Consider the following 21,168-nt stretch of genomic DNA (forward strand, 5'->3'; position numbering starts at 1 on the left):
CCACAGGGACCCCAGGAACACCCCAAAATCCTTATAGGCTCCCTATAGCTTCGTAAGAGCCCCATGAGCACCCCAAAAAACCTGTGGACATCCTACAGTCCAATAGGGTTCCCATCGACAGCCCACAATCCTACAGGCACCCCATAGCTTCGTGGGGAACCCCATGAGCACCCCAGAGCTGTGAAGGTGCCCTTGGACACCCCACAGCCCATGCACATCCCATAATCATCCTATCATCACCTCATAAATCCATTGACACCCCACAGTCCCACAGGGATACCCCAAATCCATAAGGAAATCCTATGGGCACCCCACAGCCCTGTGGGCGCCCCTGGGCCCCCCCAGGCCAGAAACCCCACACAACGCAACTTTTTTTTTTTTTTTTTTAATACTTCTTCACTTTACAGGGTTACAATTGTCTTAAATATTCTGACGTTTAAATACAATCTGTATAATAATGTTATTATAAAATGTAAACTTTCAGTGTTTTTTAAGTTTATTTTCTCTTTTTTTTTTTAATTTTTTAATTTTTTTTTTTAATAATAATCAAAAAGTCTCAATACCTGAATGTTTTGCAAAACTGAAATCTTTCACCGGGGCCCCGGGTGCACCCGAGGCCACCGCGCTCAGAGGTAGAATGTGGTTTATTTTTTTATTCCTTTTTTTTCTTTTTTTTTGTCTTTTGTGGTTTTTTTCTTTTCTCATTTTCCTTTTTTACCTGAGTTAAGATATGCAACGCTGGGGGGAGGGGGGCGGCTGCAGCTGGGGCCGCTCCTTTAGTTTAATTTTCTTTCCAACCCCCCCCCAAAAAAAAAAAAAACTGATTTAGGCTCTTATTATTTTTAAATCGATATGCAAAAAAGAAAAATAAAGTGGAAAGTCACCCGCTCTCAAAAACAAAAATAAAGGGGGGGGGGGCAGGGAAAGGAGGGGAGGGAAAATAATTGAAAAAAACCCCAAACAACCCAAAATAATGACTGTACAATGCAAAAAATCACAAAGAAAATCTAAGCCTGCCCTGGGCATGAAAATTCCCCCTTGGATTTTCTCCTTAAGGAGAGCTGGGCTGGACCCCAACAGCAGCAGGAGCTGGACAGACCCTCCCAGGTCCCCCCCCCCAAAAAGGGTCCATGGAGCCACCAAGACCCCCCCACGGAGCCACCAAGGGGATTCCAGCACGGAAAAAAACCCAAAAACCTGTCTGAAAACAACAAAAAAATCAGCTGGAAAAAAAACCCCAAATCACCTGAGATCGCCACTTCCCCGAGTGAAATTAAAAATAAAGGGGGGGGGGGGGGGGGAGGTCCCACCAGCCTGGACCCCCCGCCCCCCCCCTCCGGGGGCACCTGGGGAAGGGGGAAAAACCCTGTGCTCCAGGTGGGAACCTGAGAACGGAGATACCGAGGGGGGTGAGGGGGTTTCGGTATCAGGTTGGATTGTGTCTCACGCAGATGTGGGTGAATTTTTTTTTTTTTTTTTGGGGGGGTGTGTGTAAGGGGGAGGAAATAGTTAAAAAAAAAAAAAAAAATAGAATATGAGGCTTAAAATAAATCCTCAGGTCCTTCGGCTTCTCCGTGAGCTCTGGAGCGTCCTGCAGCTCCGAGCATCCCCATCCTCTGGATCCTGCTTGTTTTTGGAGGAAATAAGCCCAAACTGGCTTTAAACAGTAGTTTTATGCAGGGGGAGGAATAAAAATTAGGATTTGTCGGTGGGGGAAGGAGCAGAGCTGGACCCAACCACCGATAAGGAGAGGAGAAAGGAGATTCCAACTTTTTTCCAAGCTCCCATTTTCCCTGATGAAGACTAATATATATCATTTGCATGTTAAAAGTTTGATTCTTTTTTTTTCTTTTTTTTTTAGAGAATAAAATAGAAGCTATTTACAACAAAACAATCAAAAACAACCTCTTAAAATCCTGCAGAGTGTGGAGTTCCCAAAACAAAGGAGGGAAAAGGATGGAAATGAATAAAATATCTCCCTATTTCCAATTTTTTTTTAGGATTTTTGGTTTGTTTTTTTTTTTTCCTTTAGAATTCCGGGGGGTTTCGCTAGAGCTCGCGTCAGCAGGCGTCCGTGCGTCTGTCTGGAGGTAACACGAGTTAAAAAATAATAATAATTATAATAATAATAATAATAAATGTACAGTGCAAAGTGTGATGTGAGTGAGGTAAACGGTCCCGGAGCGGCGCAGCCGGACAGCCGGCGGCTCCGGCAAAACCCCCCGGGCTAAAGCTTTTCTGCCTGGAAAAGGAAAATCCAACAACACGAGAGCAAGGGCAGAGCCCATCGAGACCCTGATGAGACCCCGGAGAAGCCCTGGCAAGACCTCGGGTGAGATGAGACCCCAGAGAGACCTCGGGCGAGACCCTCGGTGAGACCCCAGGCGAGATCTCAATGAAACCCTGGTGAGATCCCGGTGAAATCCTGTTGAGACCCCCAGAGAGACCCTGGCAAGACCTCGGGCGAGACCCCACAAGACCCCGGTGAGCCCCGGTGTGACCCCGTCCCCCCACGGCCGCCGGTGCCACGAGGGGCCCGCGGCTCCGGGGCGTTAAGGCGAAGCGCTGTTGGAGGTAGAGCTGGGGGGCACAGCCAGGCTGGCCGGGGCGGGGGGCACGTTCCCAGCGCTGCCACCGCTGCTCCCCACCCCGCTGCTGCCGCTGCTCCGGCTGCTGCTGCCGTTGCCTTTGCTGTAGGCAGAGGAGGAGGAGGAGGAAGAGGAGGAGGAAGGGCCAGGCGTCTGGGCAAACAGCACACCTGGGGAGAGAGCAAAGCTGAGCTGTGCTGCGGCCATGCCATGGAAGATGGGGTGGAGGGCAGCGGGAGTGTGGCCCAGCACAGCCCCCCATCCACGGCTGTGCCTCTCACCTGTGTAGACGATGCCGTTGATCTCCACGGACATGCTGATGCTGTTGGTGCCGTTGCTGCTGGCGGCAGCGGCGTCCGGGCGGTTCTCTGGTGGGGAGAGCCGCGTTACCGAGCCCGCCGGGGCCGGGAGCTCGGCCGGGGCGGGCGGCCGGGGCCGGCACTGACCTGGCGAGCGTGTGCCCTGGCTGTTGATGCGGATGCTCATGGGCAGCTGGGCCGTCATGGCCAGGAGGTTCTGCTGCAGTGCCCGCTGCATCAGCCGCTGCTGCTCGTCTGTCACCAGCGCCAGCTTCTTCTCCGGGGGCTCTCCCGACTCCAGCTTCTCCCGCAGCTGCTCCAGTGCCGCGGCCTGGGCGGCTGCTGCCACCTGCACCGCCGCCGCCTGCGCGGCCACCACGGGGTGCCCGGCCAGTGAGACCGGGAGCCGGCTGGGCATGGAGATGGGGATGGGAGAGTCCTCCTCTGCCGGGGGAGCAGGTGTCAGGGATGGGGGCACAGGGGTAGGTGGGTGCCACCACCCCAGGGTGTCCCCGGCCCTGGCACAACAGTTTGATTGGAATCAGGGTCCCTGGGCTGAGCCCTGGAGCCCAAGCAAGGGAGAGGAGCATTCACCCCCCCTGTGCACTTCCCCCAGCTTTCCCTGTTATTCCCGGGGCCAGGAGAGGGCTCATCTTGAAACCACACCCCACGGCAGCCGAACCCTGGAGCAGGCAGACCTCAAACAATCATTACCTTTCTTGATCTTCTGGCCTGGCGTGATGGCCCCGCCGTTGGTGGCAGATGCCAGCCCCAGCGTTGACACTGGCAGCTTGGGTGAGGAGAGGAGGCCATGGGTGCCGCCGGGTGAGTAGGCAAAGAGGGAGCCACCAAAGCCCTGCCGCCGGCCCTCCCGCCGGTTGCTGTCGATGGCTGCCTGCAGCTCGTTGGGGTTGCTCAGCCCACGCTTCTCACACTCGTAGGGGTACAGGTATTTCATGTACCTGTGGACACGGGCGGGGATGGTGAGGGTGATGCAGTGGCTAGGCACCCCTTCCCATGTGCCACCCCATTGCTCCCTCCCCACCGCTCCCACTCAGGGCTGTGCTGAGCCCCTGTCCCCTGCACAGGGCAGAGGGACCCCCAAGGACTCGCCCCTCTCCCCGCCCCTCTGAGCCCCCGCTCACTGGGTGCGCAGGGTGAAGGCCGCGCTGGTGATGGAGGTGGGCAGGCTCAGCCCCTTGGTGATCTCCCGCCACAGCTTCTTGTTGATGACCTCCACCAGACCCCCCTTCTCGGTCACCAGCGTGTACAGCATGTACAGGTCCAGCACCTGCTTGGCCATGATGGGGATCCGGTTCACGGGGGTCCCTGGGGAGCGGCAGGAGGAGAGAGTGGGTCTGGGGTGCTGCTTTCTTACCCGAAGCGGGGGTGCAGCTGCCGAGACCCCTGTGGGGGCAGTGGAGGGGCTGGGGGGGCTTCTGCTCCTCCCTCCCTTCCACCGTCCCCTTCTTCCCCCCCACCCGGGCCCTCCCTCTGAGATCAGCCCCAACAAAGGAAACAGAAACTCGCAGTTTCCAGCCACAGCCCCAGCTGTGCCACAGCTCGTGGCTGAGCCGGTTCCTCGGGCTGAGCCGGCACCCGGTAACGCGAGTTATTTATAACGGGGGTGGCACAATCCGGCTTGAGGGTCTCCTGTGAGCTGGGGGGCTCATCCCTCCAGCATGAGGAGGGGGCTGGCAGCACCTGCTCCCTCACTGGGGTCCCTTCCCTCCCAGCCTTGCAGTGAGGGGGCTCTGGGGGCCCCAATGGATGCAGGTGGGCTGACCCCAGGGGATGCAGGTGGGGGGACCCCAGGGGGCATAGCCAAGGTAAGACCCCAGGGGACACAGCCAGGGGACGGGACAGAGCCAGGGGGACCCAGCCAGCAGCTTCAGCCCCCCTGCACAGGCACACGTGCCTTCCCAGTGCTGTCTGACAAAGGGCCGGAGCCAGCCCTGTGTCAGCACTTCCAGCGCTGTTTTCCACGCAGGAACCAGACCCTCGAGCTTGGATTTCAGCCCTCCCCACCCCTGGTTCCCCCCTATGGCCTCTCCCTGGGCAGAGAGAGGGCACAGCGAGGGGCTCTGCCCGCTGCAATAACCCAGGGAATAGGCACAGGGGGCACAGAGCCAGGGGTGTTGTGTGGGGAGGGGCTGCAGGTCTGGGTGTGATGGGTGAAGGGATGGGGGCGAGGGGGGGGCCGCAGGCACTGGATCCAGCCCAGCAGGTTTGACCCTGCTGTGCAGAGGGGTTAAAGATTAACCAGCAGCTCAGCCGGAGCCGTGACCTCGGGGCACTAATGAGAGGCAAGGAAATGAGCCCCCGGCCTTGGGGGGGGATGTTGGGGGCGCAAGGTGAGTGTGGTGGAGCAAGGTGGGCACAGAGTGGGCGTGGGGGCACAGGGTGGGCGTGCAGCTGGGGGACTCACCTCGCTTCTGCATGAAGCTGAAGAGGTCGTCCAGGAACTCCTTCCTCCTGGGGTCACCATCCAGCTCGTACAACTGTGTAAGAAGGGAGAGATGCTCAAAAACCACCTTACCCCATGTATCCCCCCACCTGTGACCCCCAGCTTCCACTGCAGCAGCCATGTGGCTCAAAGGACACCAAATGGCTTGGGGGTTCCTGCATGGGTCCAGGGGGTTCCTGCAGCTTGGGCTGACCTTTGCCTGTGCCCCACTGTGCCATTCCCTGCCTGCCCTGCTCAGAGCTCAGCTCTGGGATGCTGGTGCTGGGATCACGGCTGGAGTGGCTCCCAGGCTGCCCAACACCGTGCTCGGCCCCAGCTCCTCCGGGAACGCTGATCCCGGTGATTTTTAGCATCCACTGCCGGCTCAGCACAGCAATGTTTCAGCATGGTCCCTCCATGCTCGGGGTGCCACAGAGAGCCACGGCCGGGAGTCAGTGCCTCGTGTACCTTGACATGAGCTTGTGTGCCATGGCCCTGCAGGGATGTGTCCTGCACTGGGGAAGGCAGAGCTGGGCCAGGCTCTGACATGCTGCACCTCAATCACCAGCTCTGCTTGGGGCATCTTCAACCGGGACCCCCCACCCCGCCAGCCCCGCACATTCCTGCCTGATTTATGGCGCAGGATGGGCCGGTTGGAGCACCCGGCACGCCGGAGGCACACACCACGCCACGCCATGCGGCCTCTCCCGTAGCCCAGTGCTGTTCCTGCCTGGAGGCTGCGGGATAATGCCCCCCCATGCCGAGAAGGGTGTTGGAGCAGAGGCTGTGAGGGCAGGCGTTGCCCAGACACCAGCAGGGGTGGCTGCCACAGCTCCGCTTTTCTCAATGACAACTCTGAACAACTGCCAGTGGGGCCGGGAGGGGCCTATAAATACCCCCCCATAATACGCCAGGCACGCACTGCAGGGCCACTGCTGCTGGTCACTGGGTCACCGATGTGCCCACTCCCTCCACGGCTGTGCCCTGTGGCAATCAGGACCGTGGGCAGGTGGATGGGTGGGCATCGTCCTGGCTGTAAGCAAGGGGCTTGAGCCCCCTCCTTCTGCAGCCCTGCAGGGAGGATCCGGATCCCGCAGGGCTGGACTCGACCGCCGGCGCCGATCAAAGGGATCAATGGGGCCGCATGATAAGCGGGGCCATAAATCCGCCCCCCCCTCCAGTTCCCCTGGGAAACTCGGCAGGCTCGACCAGCCCCTTGCACACCCGCAGGGCAAGGGCAGGAGCCACCAACACCACTGGCAGAGACCCTCAAAGTCCCAGTAAGGGGTCTGGTGTGGGAGCAGTGTGGGGAGAATGAGCCATGGCACAGCAGCACCGCCGTCATTTTTGGGGCTGAGCTGCACCGGGCTACTTGTGCCAGCTGAGGGATGTTGGGCCGGCGCCAATCCAGCCTCCCCCGTTTCCCTGAGCTCCGAAAGCCACACACAAAAAAGGGCTTCCCCGGCACCCAATCCTGCAGGGTGCAGAGCCATCTTGGGGAAGTGCCAAACACGCTGGTTCATCCACTGCCAAGACCCTTGGGGTCATGATCCGCCCCCCCTGGCCTCAGTCCAGAGGGGAATGGACGCGTTTAAGAGGATGAAAGAAAATTAACCGTCAGCTGAGGAGAGCGTGGCCGGCCAGGACAGGGGGATTAGTGGCTGCTGCGGGCGGCTGCCCCGTGTGCCGGCCTTCCACCAGCCCTGGTGGTCCCAAGCCAAGCTCAGCTGGCTGCAGCCACTCTCACCTCTGCCCAAGTGAGATGAAGCCATGTGGGTCCCCAGGGATGGTGGGCAGAAGGATCCCTGTTCTTGCCCAGTGACCTCGTGCCTTGCCAGCCGCCACCCGCCACGGCTGCTGGGCAAAGGATGTTGCACAAGCTGCTGCTGACGGTTACTGACGAGACTTCAACAGCTTCACTGCACTTGGCAGCTGCTGACTGACCACTGCAGTTCCAAGCAGAGAAACAGGCTCCCCTTGGGACCCCCCAAACCCTGGTTTAGCTCTGCCACTGCCAGCAGAACCAACTGCCAGCGATGGGCACCTGCCCAAGGCGCTCATCCAGCAGCACGGTGGTGCGAGGACATGCCCAGCCATGACCGGGACGTGCCCGATGTGCACTGTGGTGTGTGACAGAGTGGCATTTGCCAAGCCGCCCTTTTCCTCCCCTACCACCCCTGTTCCCCCTCGCCCCCGAGCACAGGCAGGACAAGGAAGGGGACAGAGATGAGTGACTCCCAGCAGCCCCTCACAGGATTTCCTTGCTTTGACGCCATCCGCAGCCAACGGCAAAGCGGCCAGCGCCCCGTGAGCCCCAACGGCAGCACAGGACAGCTGGGACAGCAGGGCTCAGAAATGCAAATTGAGGAACAGAAACGTTCTGGTTTCGGCAGCGTGCAAAACCCAGTGCGCAGCTGAGCTTGGCACAGGCTGGCAGCTACTGGCACTGCTGCACCAAAATCAGCAGGTGTTGAGTCGTGTGCCTGCTTGGTGCTGATCCCTGCCCCGTGCTCGTGCTCGTGCCCGTGCCCTGCCTCCTGCTCTCAGCCCTGGTTTCTGCTCAGATCAAAGCCAGTTCCTCGCAGGGACACGCAGCGTCTCAGTGCTCGGTGCAAAGGTACTGGAGGGCAGGAGCCACAGGCAAGGCCGCCCCGTGCCGCTGAGTCAATACATTTATGTTTCGTAATTAGGGAGGTGGAAACGACTTAATCCATAACGCAGCTGCCCCTGGAATATCCTCTTACCGTGGGGTCCCCACGGTAGGGTGCGGCGCCAGGGGACACTGAGGCACAGCCCCCCCAGCCTGGCTGGGGGGAGGAGGAGATGCCTCCCACCTCCCTGAGAATTCCCCAGGCTAAGGGGATCTGACTCCCCGCGCCCAGTGCTCCCAGTGCTGACCCACCCCAGGGTGAATGCTTGATGCCAGCAGCATGGCTGGCTTTGGCCACAGTGTCCGGCCCACCTGGCCACAGCGCAGCCCCCTCGGCCCTGGCCCCCGGCCGGCTGAGGACACAGAGCCAGATGGCCCTTGCCAGCAGATCTATAATTAAGTGGAGGAGGAATTAGGCAGGCGGTGGGCGGGTGGCCCTGACCCCGGCCCAGCGCCCCGGCAGGATGCCGGCCCGGCGTTTGGTGTGGATGACCGGATTAATGTTTCAAACCAGATTACAGGAAAATCCCAACCCGCTGGCTTTCAAAGGGCGGGCTGGAGGCGGCCTCTTGGCAATGCCAGGAATGCGGGAGAGCCCTCGGCACGGGCGCAGATCGTGCCGGGGGTCCGACCTCCCCTCTCCCGAGCTGGGGCAAGGGGGGGCAATTACAAGCAGGAGGGGCAGCGCCATTTCACAAGGCTCTGGGAATGCCGGGGGTCATGCTGGTGCCAGGCAAATCCCCCCTTCGGCAGGACTCCCTTGTCGGCCCCATGAAGAGTCACGGAGGAGCCCGTGTCCCTGCATCCCGCGTCCGAGTTAAAAACACCTCCCCTTCCCCCCCGCTTGGTTCCGGGTTTTCAGGCCTCGGGGATTAATTTTCAAGTTTCTTTTCCATCGCCAGGAAGTGGCAACACTCTCGGTTTTCCTCCTTCTCTCTGAAACCGGTCTGGGACGTGCACACCGTGACGTGAGCCGGGACTGGGGACTATCCCAAGTGCCACTGCAGCAGGGATGGGGGTTGGTGGCAGCCTCCACCTTCCAGGGGCTAAACTCCCCCAAATTCTTGTATTTAAGGAAAAAACACAACGCAGGCAGCGGCGGAGTGAGCCCACCCTGTCTCGGCAGGTAGCAGGACTGGCGGTGACAGGCTGAGGGGCTACTTCTCTCTTTTTCTTTCCTTCCTTCCTCTGGCAGCCCCCGGGGATGCATCCCTTTGTCCCGCGGACGGCCGAGGGGCCACGCTGGGCTGGGGAAGAGCCCGCGCACACTAACGAGTTCTTTAACGAAGAATAAACACATTTATGGCGCGTTTCCCGTCCCACTCCCAGCCCATACACACCCCCCGGCCTCTGGCACGTCGGGACCCGCAGTGGGGTCGGAGAGGGCACTTATTCAGAAAAAGAAAGTCATTTGCAAAAACCAGAGCCAAGGATTGGCGAGGGCCCCGGGCCGCGGCATTTCCGAGGTGCTGGGGACGTGATTTCCTGTAAGGCCACGGCTGACTCAGGGCTGGGAGTGCCCGAGGCCGCAGCCCCTCTCCAGGCACGGCCCCCCCGGCGTGGGGTGAAGGGTTTGCTGGGGCCAATCCCTCCCGGTGAAGGGCAAAGGGAGCGTCCAGCCCCAGAGCAGATTCCTACGCAGATAAAGCGCTCGGCTTAGGTACAGGTCACCCCTGGCTGTCCCCATCCCTAATCCCCTGCGAGCCCCCCAGGGCACAGCCCCCCGTGGGAAGGGGCTGCTGGGAGCAGGGACGTAGTGTGCCCCCTCCCCAAAATCTCCCCGACACCTTGCTGGTGGGGGATGTGCTGGCGGGAGCCTCGCCCACATGGCCAGGGCTGGCGGTGACTCCACTGACCGGCCCGGCGGGATTCCTGCCGCCGGAGCATGGCTGGGCTGGGGGGCCGCTTCCGCGGGGGCAGCTGGGGAGGGGGCCCGGGAGCTTCCCGTCAGCACCATTGTTCACACCAGTTCCCAGCATTGTCCCCTCTGCAGGGGGACACGGCCCGACCGCAGGTGCCTCCTCCTCGGGCTGGGGGACCCGGTGGGCAAAGGATCCATCGGTGCTCCCGTGGCTCAGTGATAAACCCAGTTCCGATCCCCCGCTATCGGCCCGGAGGGGTCTGGGGGTCCCCGAGACCACCCGTGTCCCCAGTGCCCATCTCCTCCCCACACAGGCTGGGGGAAGGAGTCATGCGGGTGACCCTGGGGGTACGCGGGCGGTGTCACAGCACGGCGGGTGTCCCCGAGCGGCGGAGGGGACGCTGAATGGGCGAATTAGTCACCGTTTAACCTCCCTGACCCCCCATTGTCCGTGCGCTGTCGGCTGCCCTCCCCACCACGGCACGGGCCGCCGTGCCCGGCCAGCCGGCAGCTCCCGGGATCCCGGCAGCCCCGGGCTGACACCGGCTCCCGGGATCGCTGTTTGTTCCCTTCCCGCAGAGGAGGAAGCGATTCCTGCTGCCGTGGCGTTTCCAATGGCAGTTCGCTGCTGGGCGGCAGCGTGCCAGGCTCTGGCTGGCTGGAATCAAAACTGGTTCCGTGTCTGAATGCGGACGTATGGCACAGGCTGGTGAAGGGTCACGGAGGGGGAACTGGGGTGCTGGGGGTGTTTCCCCGGCCGGGCCAAGCCGCTGGCTGGATGGGAGCCAGCCCGGCCGTGGCAGCTCTCCCGGCCCTTGCCGTGTGCATGCTGGTGCATGCCCTTGACACATGCTTGCTATCACACCGGACCTTGTACAAATATTAATCCAGTGGAGTCAGGCGCTGTTGAGAAAGCTCGTCCGAGGAAGGACACCAGGCTAGCTCCTGCCACCAGGCAAATCCCAGGGAGGGCAGCTGAGAACGAGCTATGCAGCACTGAGCTGGGAAAATGTGAGAGCACCCAACTCAAACTCTTGGGGCAACTGGTGAGCCCCTAACTTGGGCTGTCCCTCCTGTGTGACTCCCAAGCCTCCCAGGGTGAAGGCCCTGAGGGCTGGAGGGCCAAGACCCTCATTCAGGACCTGACCTGGGTTCGGTGGTGGCAGCAGCGGCAGCAGCGAGGCCGGGAAGCCAAGGCGGGGGTTTAAATTCCACCATATGTAAATGATCGTCTTAGAAGGGGATCGCGGTAAGCCCCGGCAGATGAGTCACCGGGGCTTCCACCGCCCGCTGGGATTTGGCTAATTGCAAATCTGTTCCTGAAATGCGAGGTCCTGCACCTCTGCCCTCCGTCAGCACCGCGGTGGGGGTCCCAGGGGTCTCGTGGGCCGGGCCAGGGTGCACTGAACGCCTGGGAACCCCACCGTGGAGCTGCTGGAGGAGCTGGAAGGGGTCCAGCAGCCGCAGATGGGGTTGACAGGAGCCAGCTGTGGGCTGTCAGCCCCAGGAACCATCACCGCTGAGCAGCTCTAGCACCGCTGAAACCTCAGACTTTCCTCGCACTGAGAGGAGCGGGTGGTGGTGGGCACTGTGACAGCACCAGAGTGACAGACCCCCTCCCACTGTGGCACCCGAGCAGGTGGCAGTGTGGGACAGCGTGTCCCACACTGGAATCTCCAAAATCAGGCACTGGTGCCCAAGTTGGAGGCTCCACAGTGGACGTGGGCAGGTAGGGAAAACAGAGGCAGGAGGTGAAGCCCTTTGTTGAAGGGGTTTAGGGTGCCTGGGTGCTCCCACTGCCATCTGTAGCACAGTGAGACTCCAAGCCAGCTGCTGTGGGGGGACAGGGAAGCCCTTTCCCAAAGGACTATGCCACAGAAGAAACACGGCCACACTCTCCCCGTGGGACGGATGGGGAGCAGGGGACTCTCCTCAGGGGTGAGCCCCGGCCTCCAGCAGCCCCAGTGCAGGGTGGATTATCCCAAGCTCCAGCCAGAGTGGGAACCCAGGCATAGGGAGATTAAGTGACCGATGGGAAGGGTCAGGGAACGGGTCAGGAGCTGCACCCTGAGCCCCTAGTCTGGCTGCCCCAGGGGCTCAGAGCAGGGGGCCCCCCGGCCCCAAACCACCCCCCGCCCTGGCCCCCGATTGCAGCACGTCCGGCTGGGCCCTGGGACCAGCTGCCATTTCTCCTGCGGTTTGGGCCAGAAATAGGGTGATGGAGCAATGCTGTCCTTGCCCAACGCTGTGGTGGGGGCGGGGGGCTCTGCTGACAAAGGCCCCGCTCCCTGCGCCGCTCTTCTTTTTTTTTTTTTTTTTTTTCCCTTTTAAATAAACCCTGTTAGTTCAGCTGTGCCGAGAGGGGAGGCGGCTGCCACCTCCGCAGCCCTTGAGTCAGCCCAGGGGGCTGGGGCGTGGAGGGAACAGGGCTTTGGGGGGGGCAGGGGCGGGGGGAAATGAGGTTCTGGGAGAGTCGAGGCATGGGGGGAATGCGGCTTTTGGGGGACACGAGCGGGTGATGCCCAGCTCCCGAGACAAGGGGTGCTGGGGGCACGGTCCAGCTGGGTGAAGGCACTGGCTGGGGACCTGGAGCAGGAAGGATGTGTCCCCTGTTCCTCAACCTCGTTAATCATCCTGGGTCGTGTTTGGAGAAATGGCTTCACGGGTGCCCAGATGCTGGGACCAGCACCTGTGAGCACCCAGGCGTCTGGCTGGGGGAGGCACTCAGCGGCTAAGCCGCTCTCGCTGAGAAGTCCCTGACCTCTGGCCAGGGATCTGGTGGGATTACAGGCCCGGGAATGCTCCCTGAGCACTATGAGCCAATTACTGTGCCGGATCCCCGGCCGGGAGCACCCCTTGGCAGGCTGGGCAGTGGTGCAGGGTGAGAGGGGCAATGGCTGAGTGTGGGGTGAGGGACACAGCCCTTTTCTCAGGAGGGGTCCACTGGTGACTCCCCCACTGCCCCCAAAGTCCTGTCCTGCTCAAGTCCCCTCTTGCCTGCGTTATCTGCTGCTGGCCTGGCCATGCACCACAATCACCTCCACAGCACAGCAGCGCCCAACTGGGGGCCCCAGGGCACTCCCCCTTATCTGGGAGCCAAACTCTGGGTGGGGGGCAGTGGCCCCCGGCCGTGTGATGATACTCGGGTCCCCCTTCCCCGCACAGGGGCCCCCTTGCCCTCCCCGGGGGCGGCTCATCCGCTCGGCTGGCTAATGCAATAAAGCTCTAATCAATATTTTAAAGAAAGTAAATGGACCCTCCCGCCCTCGTTAAGAGGCCACGGGGCCCCTGCTCAGGCCCCACGCCCCCAGCTGGCTTTGGGCTTTGAAAAGGAGAATAATCCACGGGAGAAAGGGGTTCAGAGGGGATCCCCCACGCTTTAACCAGCTCCTGGGAATTCAGAGGAGGTATGGGCTCTCTGCTCCTCCAGAGCCTCCTGGAAAATCCCAGCTCCACCAGCCATGTGCGTGGGGCTGGTCTGGGCGGAGGGGGGTCCGGTTTCACCCACCCCCGCAGCGCTGCCGAGGTCGCTGAGTTGCTTTCGGTTTATTTTTCCCCCACCACTGCACTTTGAAACGTCGTATCTCGGGGTGCGCTGCACCGCCAGAGATAAGGGCTGAGGTTTTTGCGCCCATGTGCCACCGGCATGGCTCAGATGTCCTCAGCACGAGAAACCTCTTGCCCCACTAAAGCACCAGCACCCCCTGAAACCTCTCTGGCTGGCACAGCTTCCCACTGGCATTGTGGTGACTTTTTAAATCCTTCCTGAAGCAGAAACAGGAGGGGTTAAACATCAGCCTGAAGCAGCCACTGCAGGACACCTCAAAAGAGAGCACCCAAAATGGAGAACCCCAGAGGGAGAGTGTGGTGGCTGATGCAGCCAGATGAACACGGAGAGATGGATTCCTCGAGCTCCTACGATGTGACCTGGGGTACCAGTGTGCAGGGTGCCCACGCCCGCGGGTGTACCAGCAACAGAGGAAACTCCTAAAGAGGTAGAGGCTGGAAACTCCAACCCCAGGGGCTGCCACTGCACCAGGGGCTCCCACTCCCGGTATTAGTGGGGAGCAGTAATAACAATAATGAAACAGAAAGATCAGAGGAGGGATCCTGGGGGGCAGCAGTAGCAGAAACCCCACAGTGCTGGGGTACAGAACTCAGAGCAGTTTTACCCCCAGCAGCCCGTTGCTGGCAGGAGCTTGCTGGATTTTTAGCCATTTCCCATGGCAAGCCTTTTCCCACCCAGAAAATGTCCCCTTTCCCCCCCACCCCGATGCCCTCGGCAACCGCTGCCCTCGAATTCCCCGTTGTGCTGGGGGCTCCTTTGTTCTGCTGCCCGCGCCGGCAGCGCCCGGGTCAGGGCGAGCTGACCTCTGCCTGTGCAGTAGCCGTCCCTGGGGACGGGGAGGTGCCACGCGCCGGCTCCCTAACCTCCCTCACCTCCATAACTCTTCCTCACGCCCTCCCCTTCCTCCTCCCTTGAACTGGGCCCCCTCCTCCTCCCTCCGGCCCCCCACGGCTCAGCCGAGCACCAGTTCACAGGAATCTGTCCCAGATGGGTCAATAAAACCTGGCAGTGGAGGATGGGGGCGAGCCCCTGGCTGCCAGAGTTTGGGTGTGGAGACAGGCACGGACACTTGGATGGCAGCACTGCTCGGTGAGGATGGTGTTCTCAAGCACAGAGACCCACGGGCCAAGGATGCCGGCGGCACCAGCATAACCAGAGCTGAATCCAAACTGGATCTGAACTCCCAGCAGGGAGATCTGGACAGCTGGGGAAGCATCAGGGCTGGTGGGAGAGCAGGGGTGCTGCCAGTGCTGAGGAGCTCCTTGGCAGAAACAGAAAGGAACCCCAAAAGAGCCCATCCCTCACAGAGCAGAACATTGGCACAACCACGCAAGGCACCACGCAGGGACCCTGCTGTGGTTTGGCATCCCAGAGCTGGCGGGGTTCCCCCTAAGGCGCCTCCTCCCCAGCGAGGAGCGGGGATGGGGTACGGCATCCCCTGCCCCGCGCTGCCCTCGCTGTTTACATTCTTGCTGCTCCTTCCCAGGCCGCGCCAGCTGGGCTGGGATGGAGCCCGGCGGCACGCGCTGGAGGCCAGCCAGGAGGAGCTCCCGGCCAGCACCGGCTGCGCCAGCAACCCCCTGGCCCCGGTCCAGGGGCCGCGATCCAAGCGCGGTCGCCCGGGCTGACGTGCCGGGGAAAGCCTCTCCGGGCCCTGCGCTTCGCCTCTGCTCCTCCGCCCACGGAGGCTTTCCAACCCCCTCCGGCTGCTTCCACAATTCACCACCGAGCCAGGCTCTTCCCAGTGACCCCAGGAAGCGATGTGGAGGGAGAGGGGTTGCTCAGGGAGAGGGGCACAGCTTGGGGGGCAGGGGAAGTGCTGGGAACGGGGCTGGTGTTCCCAAGTGCTGTGGTTGTGATAGGAGACCTGGCAGAGGCTACGGCCTGGACCACGGCACTGACACGCTGACAAACAGGAAGATCAGAGCTGCGGTATTGAAAAGCCTTTTCACAGCTACGAGTTCACGGCCCTGGCCCCTCGCTCCCCGGCGGCAGGAAGCACAAGAGAGAGAAACCACAAGAAGAGAAGGTGACTCGGGTGCAGTGGCATGAGGGATACGCAGGGCAGGAGCATCACCATCACCACAGCTGGACAGGAGCATCCCTCCATCCCCACAGCCAGGCAATGCCAGGAGGAGGGCCACATGCTTGCTGGTGCTCCCTCTGCCAGCCCTGTTCTGAGCCTGCCCACATCCAGATGTGCTAGCAGATCCTGGCAAGCCCCTTCCCCCATTTTGGAAAGGATGCGACAGCCTCCTGAAGGTGAAGGGGCAGAGATGGTCGCATCCCTCCTGAAAGGCCACCCTGCCCTGGCCGCTCCATCTGGGTCCCATCTGCTGCTGCTGGTCCTGCCCCTTCCCCCAGCCCCAAACCCCGATGTATTTAAACACACATCAAAGGTGCCGGGCGGCCCCCGGGGAGCCCTGGCTGCAGCACGTTTTCTTCTATCAGCGAGAGCGGAGTGCAGCCAGCTCTGGCGCCGTGAAGAGTGGGAACATGCTGGTCTCATTGCCTGGGGAAGGCAATGAAGCGGGCAGCCAGGTGCCTTCTCCCTGGTTTCACTCTTTCATGGCTTTTTGGCAGAGGCAGGGGGGCAGTTCTGCCCCCTAGCAAGCATCCATGGGGCTCGAATTGTCCTGCCAGGCATCACCTCTGTAGTGACAGTGATGGGAGACAGACAGGTCCCCATTTAAAATGGCTTGGGGAGAGTGGAGAAGAAAACCAAGAGACCTGTCAGATTTGCGAGTTTGGGGTGATTCTTTTCGTAATTTTCAGCAAGAATCCTCCAAGATCCCTGCAGCAAACCCCATCACACTGTCTACCTGTGCCAGAACTACCTGGACACAGGATCCACTCGGAGTCACCCAACCAGGGAGGGGGATAGACCAAGCCCGGCACTAAAACCCCGGAGAAATCCCACGCATTCCTAACGACAACAGCAGCTGGATCTGAGGAGAACACTGCTGGAGGCAGCACTGCCAGAAGCATCTCCCCACGCTCGCGAGGACACACGGGTGCGCAGGAGCAGGGAAAGGGATGGCACGGTAGGGACACGTGTGTCTTGGTGGGCACATACCTGCTTGAACTGCTCCTCGTAGGTCCAGTCGCCGTGGTCAGGTGCTGGTGGTGGGGGCTGAGTGTGGCCCAGGCCGGGGGGCAGCCGCTCCTGTCCTCCCGGCAGCCGTGGTGGCTCTCCCCGGTAGTGCTGGGGTGCTGGGGGCTTGCGGAGCAGCAAGGATCCCGCGCCCGCCCGCACCGCCTCTGCTGAGCTGAGCCCTTCCTCTCCCATGTCTTCTTCCTCATAGTCTTCCTCTTCCTCCTCCTCTTCTTCTTCCTCTTCCTCCTCACCCAGGTCCTCTTCAAAGTCATCTTCATCCCATTTGCCCTTTCTGGAACCGGGGGGAGAGGAGAGGTTTGGTCCCACACTGGTTCCCAAGGCCCATCCCTCTCTCCTGCCCACCCCACAGGCCCTCCCCAGCTGCGGGGCTGGGACCACCCACCCAGCACACAGTAGAGCCCAGTACAGCCCGTTGGCAGGGGCAGCTCTGCGGGGCATAGCCGATCCCCAGCATCTCTGGAGCAGCTCCATCACGGAGCTCTGCCAGATGGCTCCTGGCCTGGCCCTGCCCTGAGAGGATGCACACTGGAGGCAGCCAAGGGTCCTGCATAATTTAATGCCAGCCCGGGGTCCTCTGTCACAGCCCCACGTGGCTGCTGGGCAGAGACGGGATGTCGTGCCAACCCAGCATGAGGAATCACGGCCACAGAGCTGAGCTGCTGCTCTCAGCACCTCCTGCTCTGAAATATCCCGATAGCTCTAATCCACCACCTGCCCCAAGCCGCAGGATCCCCGCAGTCTCCCCAGCACACTGTGCCCAAACTCACTAGTGTTTGTGCCACTTCCCTGCCCCTTCCCCAAACCCATGAGAACTGCCCAAGTACACTCACAGGTCCTCCTCCTCCTCGGAGCCCATCTCCTGCTGGTACCCGCCGCCATCTTCCTCCTCCTCGCCGCGCTCCTCCTCTTCCTCCTCCTCGGAGGCCTGGCTCTCGTCCGACAGCCCCGGGCTGGGCGAGTGGCTGAGGCCAGCAGCAGCCGCCCGCATGGCAGCCAGGGCGGCCATCTGTGCCCGCTGGATGTGCGCGCTCTCAGGCTCCGCTCCCTCCTCCGAGGGCGCCGGGGCTGGATCCTGCCCGCGGCCCCGGGCCGGGTTGCTGGCAGGGGGCTGCCCCGAGGGCTGCGAGGGCTGTGCCGGGGGGGACGTGGAGCGTGGTGGCTGCTGCTCCTGCTGCCGCGCTTCCAGCGCCTGCTGCAGCCGCGCGCGCTGCTGCCGCTGCAGGTTCTCCATCACCGCCTGCAGCTTCATGGCTCTGCCGGCGGGTGGGGGGTCCCCGGGCGGGCGGGGGGCGATGCACCCAGGGGGCAGTGCCCGGGGGGCAGCGCCCGGCAGGCTGCCGCGCTCCAGCGGGGCTGGGGGCCAAAGCTGGGCAGTGCCGGGTGGGGCAGCCCTGGAAGGGGCTGCCGGGGGGTGAGGGGCAGTGCCGTCGGGGTGTCAGGGCAGGAATTGACACCGCGTCAGGAAAGAAGGACGTGCCCCGTGACCCCTCTCAGGCTCGGCCCAATGTCCCTTGGCTTGAGGGCTACGCCGTGGCACAGGCTCAGTGCTGCCCGTTGGGATTGGGGTGCTGCTGTTGTCCCAGGCAGGCTCCAAAACTCCTCAGGTTCAGCAGGCGACAGCTGCAGCACGGTGCATCACCCCTTCCCCTGCAGACCTGGCACTTTGTGGTGCCTCAGGGTCCCTTGCTCACGGCTGGTATCCCTAATCCTCAGCTGGGTCGGTGTCCGGCAGGCGTCGGCGCAAACCTGTAGGAGAAGTAGAGCAGAAGGTCAGTGGAGCTGTGGGCAGGAGCTGGCGAGCAGGAAGGAGTTAAAGACAGCGCAGGAGCCTCATTAATCTCGAGCTAATGAGATAGGGCGGCTGGGCCTGCTGCTGGAGGGGGAAGGGGCCTGCCGGACCCGATAGCCCTGCCCGGCCCTGCAGGCAGCGGATACCGGTGGACCCGCACCCGAAGATAACAGGCACTGGGGAGAGATGTCCACCGGGTCCCCCACAGGGGACAAGGCATATCCCCACCAGGGATAGCATAGGGAGCACTGGGCTCATCCTGATGGCACTGGGGCGTGAGCAGCACTGGGGTCTGCACTGCACGGTGGAGGGGCCCCAAAGCACCCCGGGGCAGATCCCAGGGGATGGACAGGCAGAGCCTTGAAACCCTGGCAAACAGGCTCTGCCAACCGCCCCCAGAGCTCCCTTGCTTCCCTTCCCTGAGGGCTGGGGGCCCTCTGAGGAAATGTAAGCGTGCAAGCAGCTCATCTCTTCTTTGCCCCCGGAATACACTGAGGGTTTCAGCACATTACATCTGGGTCCTGCGGAACCCCCTAGACCCCTTCTAGCACTGAGCTCCCAAGCCCTGGTGCGGCCAGCAGCCCCCGTGGCCGGCTGGTTCCCAGTTATGACCTCGCCTGCGCTGAGGGCAGGGAGGGAGCTCACCGCAGCACCGCTGCCGTGCCGTGTACGGGCAAACCCCGTTTCAGCTGCTCCGGGGCCCGTGCAGCGCACACAGGGCAGGACCCTCACGGGGACCGACCATGGGGCCGGACCCAGGGGCTGCGGGGCCAGGACAGCCGGCAGCGCGCAGGGCCCGGCAGCTACGCCACGATCCCGCGCATTCTGGAAAGAGGAACCTGCTGCCAATGTGGGCCGGGGACGCGGACGATCGGGCGGGAGCAGCTTCCCCCACGCCTCGCCGCGGCTGCATCCGCTGCCGGCCCGGCCGGGCTCGGCTCACGCTATGGATGGACACGTCGCTACGGCCACGGCACCTCAGCAGCCACCGCCTCCCCCGGGAGCCAGCAGAGGCGCGGCACAAGTGGGCCAGCACTGCCCGTGCCTCAGTTTCCTCTCCTCTACTCTGATCATCGCCGTCTCGCCCTCACGCAGGAGAGGTCGCGGCAGGGACATTCCCTGCCCCGGAGCTCACCAGCCGTGGCCGCGCTCCTGCCCTGCACCGCACCTGAACCCAGTGCCCTGCGCCATCCACGAGCGAACCGGAGCGAGACCGACCCAGGCACGTGCTCCTCGCCGCCGCTGTGGCTCTGCCCGGCCACGACTCCCCGAGTGACTCGGTGCCAGCACCAGGTGTGGAGCTGCCTCCTCGAGCACAGCCGGCCGTGGCCGCGCCGGAGCCACGCTGCCACTTCTCCACAGGGAAGCCGAAGTGGTGAGGCCACAGCCAGGGCTCTGTGGCACCCCGGCCCGGCGGCCACGGTGACCTTGAGCCGTGCCCCTTTGTCCCTCTGTCTGCTCAGGGCCACGGGGCCCGGTGCGTACCCGCCGTGGGGCGGTGACGGGGGTCCCGCGAGGGATTCGGGGCGGCGTCACCCGGGGCAGGTGCTCGAGAGCGACAGCGGCTAAAAATAGGCAGCGGGGGTGTGACGGACGGGCCTTTGTGCCACCGACACCGGGGTTGGGCTGGCTGCGGTTGGACACCCCCAGGCTGGCTCTCGGCACTGCCGGGAAGGGCTCTGGGGGTGTCGTGGAGGTTTGGGTGAGGAAGAGGAGGAGAAGGACAGGAGGCCGGGGCCGGTGGGTGCTGTCCTCGGGGACGGACTGGGCTGGGGACGCCTCGGGAGGGACCCCCAGGCGGACAGGAGTCCCGTCGCCGAAACTGAGCCCGGCCCCGCTCCCGGCGGCACGTGGCACCGGCGACGCTCAGAAGGACCGATTACGGAGGCGGCGGGGCCCAAATGGGCCCAGGTCCCGCGAACGGGGAGAAACGGCCGCCCCCGACATGCAGAGGGGAGCCTGGAACGGCCCGGTCTTGGCCCCTCCGCCGTCCAGACCCCGGAGACCACGGGCTTGAGGGGAGTACAGGGCGGGGCCACGGGGCTCTGCCCGGCCCCGCCAGCACTGCCCGGGGAGAACGGAGAGTCAAGGCCGGGAACGGCCGCGGGGAAGGAACCCCAGCCCCGCGTGGGGGAGGCGGCCGGTAACCGGCCGCGGGGGGAGGGGGCGCCGCGCTCCCGCTCAGCACCGGCAGCGGAGGGCCCAGCCCACCTCGGAGAGGCGGCCAGTCCTGGGCTCCGGTCCCCGGTCCCACCCAGCCCCCGACTCCCGGTCCCGGCCACGGCCGAGGTCCCGTTCTCGGTGCCGATCCCATCCGCGGGACCGGTGCGGCGGCGCGTCCCCCTTACCCGGTGCAGGCCGTGCGCCGCGAAGCCGCATAGCAGCCGCGGCCGCCCGGGGTCGGGCTCGGCGGGGCCGGGCTCGGCGGGGCCGGTGCGCGCAGGGCCCGCGGCGCTGCTCTCCCCGCGGGCGGGCGGGCGGCGGGCGGGCGGCGGGACCTGGCCCCGCCCCTCAGGGCCCCGCCCCGCGCCTCCATTGGCCCGCTGTGCCTGGAGCGCCACGCCCCTCTCCGCCCCGCGCTGTCATTGGCCTGCCGCTCGAGGAGCGCCCCGCCCCCCGCCGCCATTGGCCGGCATGCAAATGTTGCGCGCCACGGGGCCGGGCGGGGGCGTGGCCGCAGCGCCGCCTCGCGGACGGGCGGGGGAATGGCGCCGTGCAGGGCACGGGCCCCGGTAGAGCCGCGGAGGGGGGGCGGTTAACGGGGGGCAACGGGGGGGTTTAGTGGGGGTTAACGGATGTTAATGGGGCTTTAACGGGGGTTAACTGGAGGTTCACGGGGATCAACGAGG

At 63.0% G+C, this 21,168-nt stretch overlaps 1 protein-coding gene across 2 annotated transcripts; it reads right to left on the reverse strand.

Annotated features, from left to right (window-relative positions):
• Window positions 1-506: 506 nt before the first annotated feature.
• Window positions 507-20,807, reverse strand: ARID3A (AT-rich interaction domain 3A). Of its 2 annotated transcripts, XM_014882918.2 has the most exons (9): window positions 20,668-20,807; window positions 17,361-18,276; window positions 16,489-16,801; window positions 5,316-5,388; window positions 4,033-4,216; window positions 3,602-3,849; window positions 3,035-3,331; window positions 2,870-2,956; window positions 507-2,758 (listed from the first exon to the last, which is right to left on the reverse strand). In XM_014882918.2, exons 2-9 carry the CDS (start codon window positions 17,777-17,779, stop codon window positions 2,553-2,555), a joined length of 1,827 nt encoding a protein of 608 aa, XP_014738404.1. In that variant the 5' UTR covers window positions 17,780-18,276; window positions 20,668-20,807; the 3' UTR covers window positions 507-2,552. The 2 variants fall into 2 exon arrangements, with proteins under 2 accessions (XP_014738404.1, XP_088035367.1); XM_088179241.1 differs by having other exon boundaries at window positions 2,870-3,331.
• Between the last annotated feature and the right edge of the window lie 361 nt (window positions 20,808-21,168).

This window comes from Sturnus vulgaris, chromosome 26, assembly GCF_052056855.1.
Source record: "Sturnus vulgaris isolate bStuVul1 chromosome 26, bStuVul1.hap1, whole genome shotgun sequence".
Lineage (NCBI taxonomy): Eukaryota > Metazoa > Chordata > Aves > Passeriformes > Sturnidae > Sturnus > Sturnus vulgaris.

What these genes read in the sequence shown, in the direction of transcription:
- ARID3A (XM_088179241.1), bottom strand. Translation starts at nt 17,779, where the DNA reads ATGAAGCTGCAGGCGGTGATGGAGAACCTGCAGCGGCAGCAGCGCGCG. An exon ending in CAGCTTCATGCAGAAGCGAG is followed by an intron (nt 4,217 to 5,315) that starts GTGAGTCCCCCA and finishes GCCGCTCCCCAG; the next exon opens with GGACCCCCGTGAACCGGATC. An exon ending in AGGCCAGAAGATCAAGAAAG is followed by an intron (nt 3,332 to 3,601) that starts GTAATGATTGTT and finishes CTCCCCCGGCAG; the next exon opens with AGGAGGACTCTCCCATCCCC.